Source organism: Adiantum capillus-veneris, chromosome 25, assembly GCF_014529385.1.
Source record: "Adiantum capillus-veneris isolate H3 chromosome 25, ASM1452938v2, whole genome shotgun sequence".
In the NCBI taxonomy this organism is placed as follows: domain Eukaryota; kingdom Viridiplantae; phylum Streptophyta; class Polypodiopsida; order Polypodiales; family Pteridaceae; genus Adiantum; species Adiantum capillus-veneris.
This window is the reverse complement of record NC_140955.1, coordinates 130,307,463-130,321,384: the sequence shown is the minus strand read 5'-3', so window position 1 is coordinate 130,321,384 and position 13,922 is coordinate 130,307,463. Positions and strand designations below refer to the sequence as shown.

At 44.7% G+C, this 13,922-nt stretch overlaps 1 protein-coding gene across 1 annotated transcript; it reads right to left on the bottom strand.

Annotated features, from left to right (window-relative positions):
* Positions 1 to 1,680: 1,680 nt before the first annotated feature.
* LOC147425653 (uncharacterized) lies at positions 1,681 to 2,319 on the bottom strand. Its single transcript, XM_086500094.1, has one exon. It carries the CDS (start codon positions 2,317 to 2,319, stop codon positions 1,681 to 1,683), a length of 639 nt encoding a protein of 212 aa, XP_086356220.1.
* Between the last annotated feature and the right edge of the window lie 11,603 nt (positions 2,320 to 13,922).

Genomic DNA, 13,922 nt, shown 5'->3' with positions numbered 1-13,922 from the left:
GAGATTATATGAACAACGCATCTAGAGACATACGTTGGCACTACCTTTCACACACACACACACACAGATACACGCTAGAGAGAAGGAAGTGAAGAAGGAGAGAGATTGTAGATTAAAGAAAAAAAATAGAATATACCTTGCAAAAATTCGAAGCGTGCTCCGTTGTACACGGGCTGAAGTTCCCTAGTATTTACACTCCCTTTTGCCGAAAGGCAGTGCCAAGAAACAAAGGACCAACTGAAAAAGCAGCCCTACAAGCCGACACAAGATCAGAGAGAGAGAGAGAGAGAGAGAGAGAGAGAGAGAGAGAGAGAGAGAGAGAGAGAGAGAGAGAGAGAGAGAGAGAGAGAGAGAGAGAGAGAGAGACAGAGAGAGAGAGAGAGAGAGAGAGAGCACGAGGGTGCAACGAGAGAGAGAGAGAGAGAGGGAGAGAGAGAGAGAGAGAGAGATTGAATAAATAATAATAAAAAAGCCCGCAACATGGATTAATGTGGAGACAGATAGCATCGAATCAGTGCCCTATTATCCATGTAAAAATAAAAAGAAAGCACTTCAACCGATACAACTGTTTGAAAACGTCTTCAAAGAAATCCAAGATTTTTTGTGGAACCACTTTCCTCAAAGATAAGGCTATGCGACGGGGGAGTTCTTTGTCCGCAAGACCTCATGCTTGGCAAGCTTTCAAGAATATTTTTGCTCTCACTTATCTCTCTCTATAAAGTGCAACTTATTGCTGAGTGGGAGATGGTTTTGGTAGAAGCCATCTACGGATACCATCTTCAAATTACCCCGGTCAACAATAAGTTAGTGATTGAAGGATGTGTATCTTCTAGTTTCTCTCTTTAAAAATCCAACCTTGGAGGATTAGTGTGACGAATCCACTATTGGATTACCTTGAACAATGCAAGGGTCTTTACATTTCCAAACAAGTCAACCACAAGCTTATAAAAGGGAAGCTTGTCTAAATGCTTGAAAGCACTTATCATCTTCGACCAAACAACTCTGAAGAATTAATATGAAACTATAAAAGGTCTCGACTCTATTAAAGAGATGTTTTTTTCCAAGCTTGAGCAAGTGGCATCCCGATGTCACAAAAGGAAAGAAAGCAGGGTTACCATAGCCTACTAACCTGCTAGAGGAGACATATGGTAGCATTCAACTATAGCCAATGCCAGATCCACAGAACACATTGGTGTTCTTGCATACTCTTTTAAGAAGACATCACATTCATTGTAAACATATTGCAACACCAACATTGAAATTCAACTTTTGCACTAAATCTTAGGAATGCCTCTTACAGAAATGCTTCCAAGCTAAAAACGTCATCCATGACACAAAAGCAGAGTAAAGGGAATACTCCAGTTGCTACTATCACAAAAACATACACCTTTACATTTGCTAGAAGTCTTAAGCACATAACCTTTCCTTTTGCATCACTTCATGTAAGCAAACCATTCATAATAACATGATGATATCACATGGCAATCTAAGTTTGCAGATTGATTGGAAATAAAAACTTGTCTACTCAGCAAAAGACATCCTTCTTGTTTTACTAAAATTTGGTATGCCACTATCAAATGGTAAAGTTTGATAAAACCTTAGTAAACTATGAAGGGCATTTAGATATCATGAGTTTCTTACCATGCAAGGGCATCCCAAGCTGTTTTGTCGAATCTCAACTCAAATAGCTCGTGCCAACCAGCCTTGCACTCCGAAGCATCCAAGATTTGAAGCTATCTCGTGCAAGGGTGCATTATGTGCTACCCTATTGAAAGGAAGTGCTCCCACTTTTTTTGAAAGTGAGGACTCAATCAAAGATATGGACTCTTGAGGCTGATTCTTAAGATATGAGCACCGTGGCTGATAACCTTGTTGTACATCCACCAATTCCACCACCTTCGCCTTCGCAGCATCTAAGCACATGCGCTTTAGAACCTTATTATGCTTCATAACAACATCCTGCAAAGGTGCAATCTGAGCTTGCATTTGTGCAATTGTTTGCACCTGGGCCTCAAGCTCTGAGACCCTGGTAGTCAAAACTAGACAATCCTTACATTCACCGTCGACAACAGAAGGTGTCTGACATGGTGTAGCAGCAGGTGGTGCGACAGCTAATGATGGTGTCACTCTCTCCTTCTCAGCTTTGAGGAGTCCATCAAAAGATGTCTTCCAATTTTTCTCCTCCGCGAGGTTCTTTTTCCATAGCAAGCCACAACCCTTTATGTTGGGATCAAATCTGCATAACAAGTAGTATCTCACTTCACAGCATTCTCTTAGGGACATCCTCCCCACTTTCCCTAATGACATCAATTGGAGCATTGCTTGAGAAGGCCTTCAACTCCTGTTTCTCAAGCAATGCTCCAATTGATGCCATCAGGGCCTGTGGGGAGGATGTCCCTAAGAGAATGGTGTGAAGCGGGATACTACTTGTTATGCAGATTTGATCCCAACATAAAGTGTTGTGGTTTGCTATGGGACGATAACCTCATAGAGGAGAAAAATTGGAAGACATCTTTTGATGGACTCCTCGAAGTTGAGAAGGAGATAGTGACACGATCATCCGTTGTCACACCACCTGCTGCTAGACCATGTCATGCACCTTTTGCTGCCAATAGTGAATGCATGGGCTGTCTAGTTTTGATTGCCAGGGTCTCAGAGCTTGAGGCCCAGGTGCAAACAATTGCACAAATGTAGGCTAAAAATTGCTCCTTTGCAGGCTATTGTTATAAAGCACAATAAGGTTTTAAGGTACGTGTGCTTAGATGTTGCAAAGGCGAAGGTGGTGGAACTGGCCAAGGCAATCAATTGTGAGCTTAATTATACAATTCCCTTTTTGATACGCTTAGAAATCAAAGCAAACATACTTGGTCTTAGGCAACCAATCGCCAAGAGCATAAAACACCTTTGAGTGTGTGTGTGTGTGTGTGTGTGTGTGTGTGTGTGTGTGTGTGTGTGTGTGTGTGTGTGTGTGTGTGTGTGTGTGTGTGAGAGAGAGAGAGAGAGAGAGAGGTACTTGGTCACTGTCACGCCCATATCAAGTTAGCAAAATGGGTCCCTCAAGGGAATAGGCATGGCCCTAAGAGTGTAGATAATCCTGGCCTCTCGTAGTCTAGAGGAAACTAGTGACAAAAGCGTCTGCCTTAGTATTCTGGGTACATAGTCTTCGTCCTTCTTGTGCACTTTTCTGGTGTATGAGGAGAGCGGCCAGGAGTGCCCTACCTGACTCCTAAAACAAAACGAGAGAGAGAGAGAGAGAGAGAGAGAGAGAGAGAGAGAGAGAGAGAGATGCCCTGTTTAGAAGGCCACCCCAGCCTATATCATAAAGTAGTGCCAATAAATGGGCTATTTAATGGGCCTCCAACACTTCCACGTGTAGTGAGAGTACATGAGAGAGAGAGAGAGAGAATGCTTTCCTAGGTGTAAATTGTAATGCACGCGGGGGGAGAGAGAGAGAGAGAGAGAGAGAGAGAGAGAGAGAGAGAATGTGCATGGCCCTTGTTTCCATGTTCTTGGGTGTGGTTAGAGAGAGAAAAGAGAGGTTTTGGGTCATTTTTAATAGTTTTGGTCCCAAAAATTCTTGTCGGAAGCTAGATGAAATTTCCTAATCCTCCATGGATTCTCCTAACGTTTTGGGTTTTACTTCACCCTCTGGCCCATCAATCACCACTACAAAGCTGCGTTGTAAGGCCTTTTCTAGGTCATTTTCGTTTGATAATAACTTGTCAAAACACCCAAAAAGCTATCAAGAAACTTTTGGACGTTGCAAATTTTTTTTATCATTTCTAAGTCATGGCTTGGCCATAATTACTATTTCTAGATCAGTCAGAGGTAGTTTTAGCATTTTCTCTCTCTAATCAATAGAGAAATTATTATTTCATAATTTTGACCTCGTGTTTGTCATGGAATGAGATTAAAATGGTTACTAAACGTGAGACTTTTCAACCAAAAAGATCTTGCTATGATAAAGTTGTGTTTGAATGTTGAATGGTGATCAGCAATGTCGAGCAAGGGTAAGATGGTTTGGTAGCTTGCTGAGACAGCTCGTGTGCGGGTGGGTGTTCTTCTAGCCTTCTTGCGGTTTGGCCTCAATTCAACTCAACAAGGCGGGACAATCTCAGCTCAGCTATCTGTGTGTTTGTTATGTGCTCAGTTTTGTTGTGCATATCTCCTTTAAGCAGATCTCCATTGCAAGTAGGCCCCTTTGCACTCCTGTTTTTCTTTCGCATCCAGTCCTCATCAGGTGCGCTCTCTACCATCGGCAGAGCCCTTGCTTGCGCGTACTACAGTTTTCAGAAAGCAATTATTGTCTTTGTTGCAATCGTGATTAGTATCCAGTAAATAATAGTTTGTGTTATTAGTGCTAGCCTTCACTACACCTATTTAGGTGGTTGCCTACGTAGGTAGGGAGGGTAGGTTTGCAATTAGGAGCTATATTTTGTGTTGAATTCCACACTTGCTTGCAGCAGTATCTCCGTGTTTGGTGTTGGCTTGCAATTATTATCTAGAGGGGTTATCTTCTTGCGATTATTATCTCTTGAAGCCTTTTGACCCTTTTATAAGTCTGTGTTATTGGGTAATGGAACTCGACGCTCTGGTCGTAAGTGAAGATATCATTAAATTCTCAGATATGTTAGCGGCTCGAAACATACCCAAAACGAGTTCATCGTGCTGATGGATGAAGGAGATGGCTCGGTCTTGCGACCGTTGCATGATGCGGAAATGTCGAGCCGCTTTAAAAAAGTCTTTGCCACAGCAGGTGGAGGTTGTCGAGGCTATTACTGTAGCAATTCCACCAACACTTATCAAAAAACAGTTAGCCAGGCAAGCTAAGCTAACGCTTATATTTGGGTTCAGTGGAAGAATCCCAAACATGTTTGAGATGATTCAATGGCTTCAAGGCCCACAAATTCTTGGTCATGGAGGAGCAGTTGAAAGTACTTTTTACCTAGCTAAAGGTGTCTATTCAGTGAGATTCAAAGAGGCCTCCGATGTGGAAAAGATCCTTGACAAAGGGCCCCTTGTTTTTAATAGGACTACGATTTGTGTGGTGCCTTGGGAGCCAGTATTCGACTCAGCTGAATCTCTACAGGGGTTTCATCCGGTCTGGGTTGAGTCTGTGGGACTGCCTAGCTGGATGTGGAAAAATCTCAAAATGCTTGCTAGTCAACCGGGCACTCCCTTATTTATAATTAGCTAGAGTGGGTTTGGGAGAACCTCAAACAGGGTTTGTATAGGCTGGGATGTGTCTAAAACACCACCCTCCTATTGAAGGTGAGTGGTTGTTGGTTGGTGACTTCAATATGGTAGAAAAGAGCAGGGATAAAACAGGATCCTCCAGTATGTTGGCTACCTCGAAAATGTCTAAGTGGAAAAGTTTGTGCGAAAAGTGGGCAATGATCGACTTATGGGAAGTCGGCCCGTGGAACAGCACGCCTGGTTTCACCTATACAAGTCTCCAGTATGCCCGTAGTGCCTCCAAGCTAACAGATGTTATTGCTCACACCAAGCTGACTTGATACCGATGCTGATGGAGATGAAGGTAGTCCCAACAAAAAGCCTTTTGGATCACATACATATGCACGTACATTTTAAGAAGAATAAAGGGGAGGATCAGACCCCAAGAGGTGGAAAAAAACTATTAGTAACAGGGGCACACCTATTCAAATACCCTCTTTTCAGGAATCTAACCAAGAAGGCACTGGGTAAGCTCAAAAAAAAGATGTCGACCTCAACAAACACAATGCGTGGGACCTATTTGCTCGAAGCATCCAGAAAGCAATCAAAACCTCGAGCCCCTGACTCAAAAAAGCTAGGGAGATGCACCTTTTGCATCTTACAGCAGAGGTACAATTGCTTACCTCCGTAAAAGCCAAGGGGCTTGCTACTGAGGAGGAGCACAAATGATGTCTCGACGCCAAATCTAACCTTGCAAATGAGTAGCTAGAAGATATCAGAAAGGCAAGGCTTCTCTCCAGGGAGAATTTCCTACAACTTGAAGCCTCTAATCAAGCTCAGTTACTTAGGGCCTTAAAAATCAAGAAGAGCGGGGGCCACGTCCACTCGCTCTATGATGAGAAAGGGATAGAAGTTCATAATCAAGATGAGATAGCTGGTCTAATGTTGAGCTATCTTAGTCAAATCATTGGACGGCCAGAGATTTAGTCCCAAGAAGTGGAAGAAGCCAGAGGGACCTTACTTCAGAGTGTCAAGAAGAAGATTCCCCACTCAAAAGCTAATAGCTTGGAAGGGGCATTTTCTGAAGACGAATGTTCACTAGCATTGCAAGCCCTTGGCAAGGAAAAGTCCCCTGGTTGGGATGGAATGACTGTGGAATACTTTAGAGAATTTTGGGATGATCTCAAGGTCCCAATCACAAGGTTGGCCATTAAATTCATTGTCGAAGGGTCGTTGGAGATAAGTGTTAAGAGAGGGCTTATTAAACCCATCCCTAAACAGATTTTTTGTTCTCAACTGAAACATTGGCGCCCTATAACAATGATGTCGGTGGCCTACAAAATTATTGCTAAAGCAGTAGCCCTCAGACTAGCCCCCCTACTAGCCAAGATCATCTCTCCCCATCAATATGGGTTCATCAAAGGAAGGTCCATTTACGATAACATCTTGGCAGCAATGGTGGGCATCGAATACGCAACTAGCTTTCACAAAGCAAGAGTGCATTCTGCTACAGTTGGACCTTGATAAGGCTTATGACAGAATAACATGGACATATATAGAAGCCGTCATGAAAGCTCTGGGCTTTTGGCCTTGCCTATGTCGTATGGTACGAGTACTGGGGGTTGGAAGCCAGTCAGAGCTCCTATTTAACGATAGAATTGTGGACTCTTTTGAGGTCAAAGGTCTATTAAGCAAGGATGCCCTCTGGCCCCCCTGCTTTTCGCCATAGGATCACATCCTTTAATCACGACGCTCAAAACTAGTGCGGAACTAGGGGAGTTGCAAGGCCTGGCTTTACCAGGAAATAGCCAACTACTAGCAAAGCTATTTGCAAACGATCCTCTCCTCTTTCTGAAGGCGTGCCCCCAAGTCATCAAGAAAGCTCTGGAGATTGTACAAATATTCTCAGTAGCTTCGGGGTCCCAATGTAATATAGAGAATTCAAGGCTAATCTCCCTGTCGGAAAATGACTCATTTGACCCTTCTGACTGGTCGGGAAGGATTGTCACAAAAGGGAATATCTTCAAACATCTGGGATCCCCCTTGGGGGTGGACCTAACTCACAAGCAAAGATTTGAGTGGATGTTGGAGAAAATCAAAACAAAAATGAGTAGGTGGGAGTATGCTCTTCTCCCATTCCCAAGTCGAATAAAAGTGATTAATGCCTTTATTATCCCTTATATTGCCTTCACTAACCCGATTCTCAAGATGGCTAAGTGTCACTGGAAAGAGTTCTTAAAACCAGTAAAAAGGTTTCTGTGGAAAAACAACACGAAATCCTCCAGGCCATGGCACTGGGCCTGTTGGGAATCAGATGCTCAGCTAATGAATCAAGGAGGCCTCGGAATTCTCAACCCTGTGGCCCATGCAGAAGCTTGTTGTGCCAAATTTGTTGTCTCCCTGGCTAAACAGGATCAAGATTGGGCTATCATGATCAGAGATATGATAGAAGCAGTTAAAACTTGGCTCGAAAGGTGGAAAGTGGAGAGGGGTAGAGGTTCATGACAAGCTATTAGCCACGACGTGGTCTACTCTAAGACTGGGGGGCACCTCAAGAGAAGTGGTAAGAAAATGCAATAGAGCAACAGGAGTCTTTAAGTGGGGGGAAGAAACCAGATACTTCAAGAACTCGATTTTACATTGGTCTCCCTGGCTCTCCAAAGTTATAGATCCGCCACAAAATCCCTATTGGATAGAAACAGCCAGGAAGCTAAACAATAAGGGTCTGAATCGACTTGGGCACTTTTGGGATAGTGACTACAAGAGTTGGAAAACCATTGACCTTCTGGTTACCCAGTACCAACTCAATAGCCTGGAGGTCTTGCTTGTCAACAAAGTGATGAAAGAGCTTGACAATATAGTGATGTCAATCTGTGATTCGGAGTTTGATTGGAATGCTTGGAAATGGCTCGGAAGCAGTCTCTTATGGAATCCACATTCTAAAGGCATTTATCATACATTAATGCATAAGAAGAATTGGTCTAGCCCCCTTAACAAGATATGGAAAAAACAATGGCCGGAGGAAAGGTGGGAGCAAGCAATGGAGAACATCTGGAAGCCAAAGGTTCCACAGCACATGAAGGTTTTCTTATGAAAGGTAATTTGGGGGGCTCTACCGACGGGGGTGAAGATTCAAGAGAGAGGGATTGGATCAGATTGATGCTTGGGATGCAGGTTGGCTAGTGAAGATCTGACCCACCTATTCATGGAATGCTCAACTATCAAAGGCTTCGCAGAGAAAATATGCAAGTGGGTCCAAAGAACATGGAGAATTGGTTTTTCCAAGACTAGTCTATTCTTGGAGGCAAGAATTCAGGTAGTCCTGCCCTCCTCATCAGCACTCAAGTCATCAGGTACTTGTCTTACATAATGTATGGCAGACAAGGAACCGCCGTGTGTTTGAAGGTGGTTCTAAGGTGGCAAGCTTCGCAAAAATTATACATGAAAGCAAAGTGCTAATGTATGGCAGACAAGGAACTGCCGTGTGTTTGAAGGTGGTTCTAAGGTGGCAAGCTTCGCAGAAATTATACATGAAAGCAAAGTGCTAATATGGACGTTCGGGTGCAAGCAAAACTCGGAGGATTGGTCTAGGATTACTGGTGCCTTGTTGAAACAAATGGAATGCCTATGAAGTGGGAAAACCTAGGCCATTGGTAAATAGAAGATCTAAGAAGAATAGGGGGGCGGTTCGTTAAGGGTGGCTGCCCATATTGCCGTTATAACTATGGTCCCTGGATGATGTCATCTCTCGACACGAGCATGGCAAGACCTTGTAATTTTTTGAGATGGTAGATATAATTCACTCACAATTGTGAGTTTTGCAAAAAAAAACAAAAGGTTACTAAAGGTCTTAGGACTTTTCTTATCATCATAAAATCTATGTTGATGGCATTACCCGCCCCGTCAAGGTCGGGGGTCATGGGGGCTCGCAATCTGGGCCCTCTATGCAGTCACCATTCTTAAGCAGAATCAAGCCATACAGTCGTTAGATGAGCGACATATCAGCAGGCGGGAGATGGTTGGCCTGCATCGAATCAGAGTCAAACGTCTCAGCAGGCAAAACGAGCACAGAGCTCGACAACTCAGCATGCGGAATTTGCTGCACAGGACAGTTGCTGAGCTTTGGACAGTCAGTACAACAGCAATTATATTGGTCAGACGACACTTGCTACTATAACGTGGGTCAGATGACGCCGACGGCACTGTCTGTGCTAGTAGGCCGTAACCACTCCTCATAGTCCAGCACTCTCTCTGGTGTGGCCGCGGGCGTCTTTGCTCCGAGTTCCAGGATTAACTAGCTTCTCTTACTGTCTCCCCAATTACACCTCATCCCATTCCCCAATCTTCCTCACACTCGATGACACCCCCGATAGCAACGATGTCAACATTAGCATGCTAACATCACCACCATCCCAGTTTTTCATAGCGAGACAGGCCACTAACGTCAACGGCATCGCAGTTTTCCACCGTCAGACAGGTGGCTTCGACACCCACATCTCTCTCGCCAGTTTCGCTAATCAGTCCCACTGCATGTCTAGCCTGTGTATCACTGTCAACGCAAGGCCCTTCTATACTCTTGGCCCCCTTCCCCCCATCACTTGACGGCCGGGAATGGTCCGTCAGTGACCATTCCCTCGTAATCACTGCTCCCGCCATGGCTCCTAGCTCCCCGTCGATCGCCATGCGATCGCAGTGATTACGAGGAATGGCCACTGACGGACCATTCCCTACCCCTTAAATCATAATCACCCCCCACTATGCAATTAAGAGAAGGTGATAACATTTTTCTTTTGGTTTTATAGTGAATGGCTAGTCTACCTGGTGCTTGAGAGAGGCCATCTACCATAAGCATGTCATTATCATGTAGCTTATACCATCAAAGTCTAAGGGAGAGAGGCGGCCAATCTGGGTTGCTCATCTGCTCTGCATTCTGCTACGAAATTCAACACTACAATCGTTCGATAAGCGATAGACCAGCATGCATAATAATTAGCTCTCAAGCCAACCATTCGCAAGCTCATCAACACACCTAATAAGGACATGTCCCTGTCTTTGTGTATAATCGTCAAGACATCGCTTTCGATGCACAGATTCCATGGCACGTCGCTAACCCCCCTCTCCTTGGACATTTGACGGCTGAGAATGGTCTTACAATGACCATTCCCTGTTTAAATCAAAGCTCTCGACCTCCGCCAATCGCCTTGATTAAAACAGAGAATGGTCACTGTAAGATCATTCACTAACCATTCCACCACACATTACGAATCTAGGCAATGCTTAAGAGCCGCAAGCATGTACAATGTATGCATGCAAGAACTTAAACATAAACCATCAAATATTAAAACAAAAATGAAAAGAGAAACTCCCATTAGACAAAATACGTACATCAATGTCATTATCCAATCTTAAAAGCCATACACTACAAGCACTAACTAGAGGCACGGAATCTTTTAATTTCACCTGAAATCATCCATTTAGCATCATCAAAAGCATAATAATTTGGCTTAATTAAATACTTACAATTTTCTTATCATTAGACAAGAGCTTATCCTCTATAAAAGTGGCTAGGTTATGAGAGATTGTGCAAGAAAGTAAGGAGATAGGGTAGAGGAGCCGATTTTGACATGCCGAAATTTCGATGCATCTAGCAAGAGCTTCGGTTAGCCGTTTTGAGCGAAGAAGGGTGTAAAAGATGCACCATGAGCGCACGCATCTGCAGCAAAAATCAGCAGCTCGAATGGTCCTCGCTATCTCAAACGCGATGCAAAATACGATTTCTTGTGTAACAAAAATGGGGGTGAGTTGCAAACCCATCAAAGGGGTAATTAGGTACAAAGTTGCCAATAAGGCTTGAACACATGATCCATCGGCCAAGATTCTGAAAAGCTATGCTAACCACAAAAGGATTCAATCTCTCTTGTCTCTAATCTGGTGCATTTTGGTGATATTTTTTGGGGTCCAGGTCTTAAAAAGGGCCCTGTACTTTTACTTCTACGTCCCTATGTGTGGTAAGTAAAATGTATAACTCAGATGTTGGATTAGGACGACTCTCACCATCTGATCGAGGTTTGGTAATAGTGATCTATCGGGTATTTTTGATGAAGTTCTGATGTGACCTTTTGTCCCTCAAGGCTGGGCATGAGTTTCACGCTGCTTTGTAATTTTAATGGGGCATTATAATACAACAACCACTCACAATTGTGAGTTTTGAAAGGAAAGAAAAAGGACAAGAACTCATCCTTGTGTTTCGATGATGGACTGAGGCGCAAGATTTCTTCAAGTTCATTAAACTCACAAGGGTCTTCTCAATGGCCGTTCATAGGAGGAATACTCTTAGCAAGCTTACATGAAAAGCACTTGCTTACATGAAAAGCATTGTGATTTTCTACTTAGTAGGCGTGCCCCATTCTGAAAGCACGTCGATCAAGGGGAATCTTGGGAGATTTTTTCGAAAACCTTTTGGTGAAAAAGCGGTCAGGAGATACGTGGAGGCGCGAGAAAAAGCGGATAAGCACATATATCGTTTCTCTCTTTCGTGTCTTTGTCTGTCGGTACAGCGGATGCAGGCGCGGGGAGGTTAGCTACAGAGGTTGACATGGGATGCTAGAGCAAAACGAAGAGATGCAGGCGGGGGCAGGTCGGGTGCGGAGGCGATGGAAGAGACGCCATGCGAGCAGAGCGAATGCAGGCCGGGGCAGGTTGATGGAAGAGACGCCATGCGTGCAGAGCCAATGCAGGCGGGGGCAAGTTGGGTGCGGGGGGGGGGGGGGGGGGGGGGGGGGGACGTTGGGTACAGAGGGGTGGAGCCGATGGGCCGCGGAGTAGGACGAGCAGGCATCCATGGCGCTGTGCTGAGCTGGACAGCATAGGTGGACTTTAGGAGGAGCATCGGATAGATTTCGAGTAATGCGCACGCAGACCGAGTAGGGTGGTACCGCGTTTTTGTTACCTAGAATCTAGCAAGATACCACTACAACTTTGGGAAAAAGTAAAGCTAGTTTGGAAACGAAAGGCAAAAGAGGGAGCGTTGTATGCAGATGGCACGTGGAGGGACGATAGAGAGAGAGAATATATGATGCAAATCGAGGCCCTGAGATTTTATTTTATTTGCGTGCTTTGCGCAGTGCCACAGAGCAGACCATGGACTTCTCTCTCTCTCTCTCTCTCTCTCTCTCTCTCTCTCTCTCTCTCTCTCTCTCTCTCTCTCTCTCTCTCTCTCTCTCTCTGTGTGTGTGTGTGTGTGTGTGTGTGTGTGTGTGTGTGTGTGTGTGTGTGTGTGTGTGTGTGTGTGTGTGTGTGTGTGTGTGTGTGTGCGTGCGTGTGTGTGTGTGGAGTGGCGACAAGAGCCTCGCATGCAGAATGACGCAAGGTAGAGGCGGGCTTTGTGTTATGCAGTGCAGAGCCTCTCTTTTCTTGGTAGACTGGCTTCCTTGTTAGAATACATATAACACAGGAGCATGGGAGCAGGGGAGACAAGAAGACGAGAAAATGATGCAGGCCTCAGGGCACGGCGCATGACCGAGGGGAGGGCAGCATGGCATTGGAGTGCCTCAGGGTAGTGTGCAGATCCTACCCGCTATGGTGAGGCTCTGCATCTTCTGCAAGTCTGCTCATTGCCTGTCACCGTCCATGGCGACCTTTCCTCTGTGCATACGATGGCATCATTTTGTGTTGCTAATGGATCCTTGCTATTAGTAAGGGTACCATGACTGAGTGCGACCATTGGCAGTAGCAGACGAAGGCGAGTGGGCGGAGGGGCAGGGAGTTTGCTTTGCAAAGGGGGGAGGGCGAAATACGAAGTGTAGGGCGCACAGGAGGCCCAGTTTTGCTTTCGCAAAAATGTAGCACCGAATCTTCAGTAGATTCGTGTTAATAAACTTGGACCAAGTAGTAGGGGCTAGTATAATAGGCAACTTGAGCTTGTAAGCCTTCTTATCTTTTTCTTTTTCTTTTTTTTTTTGCAAAACTCACAATTGTGAGTGAATTATATTAAGCAGCCCATAGAATTACAATGTCTTGTCATGCTCGTGTTGAGCCATGACATCATCTAGGGACCATAATTACATCGGCTATCAAGCAGCTATCCCAACCAACTCGCCTCCTTATCCTTGATACATAAGGTCCATTATCATGTTCTTGAACTTTTAATTACCGATAGCCAAGATTTTCCCCCATCTTAGGCATGCCCTCTGCTCACAACAAGGCACAAGTAGTCCTAGACCAATCCTCTGAGTGTTGCTTGCGCCCGAGCGTCCAAATTAGCACTTTTCTTTCTTGTATAATTTTTGCGAAGCTTGCCACCTCAAGACCTCCTTCAAACACACGGTGGTTCCTTGTCTGCCATACATTATACAAGAATAAGTACCTGACAAATTGAGTGCTGATGAGGATGGCAGGAGACCCTAACTTCTTCCCTCCAAGGAATAAGTCAGTCCTGTAAAAACCGATTCTCCATGCTCTTTGGATTCACTTGCATATTTTCCCTGCGAGGCCTTTGATAGTTGGGCAATCCATGAAGAGGTGGGACAGATCTTCACTAGCCAACCTGCGCCCTAAGCATCGATCTGACCCAATCCCTCTTTCCTGAATCTTCACCCCCGTAGGTAGAGCACCCCAAATTACCTTCCATAAAAATACCTTCACGTACTGCGGAACCTTTGGTATCCAGATGTTCTCCGTTACTTGCTCCCACCTTTCCTCCGGCAATTGTTTTTTCCATGTCTTGTTAAGGGGGCTAGACCAATTCT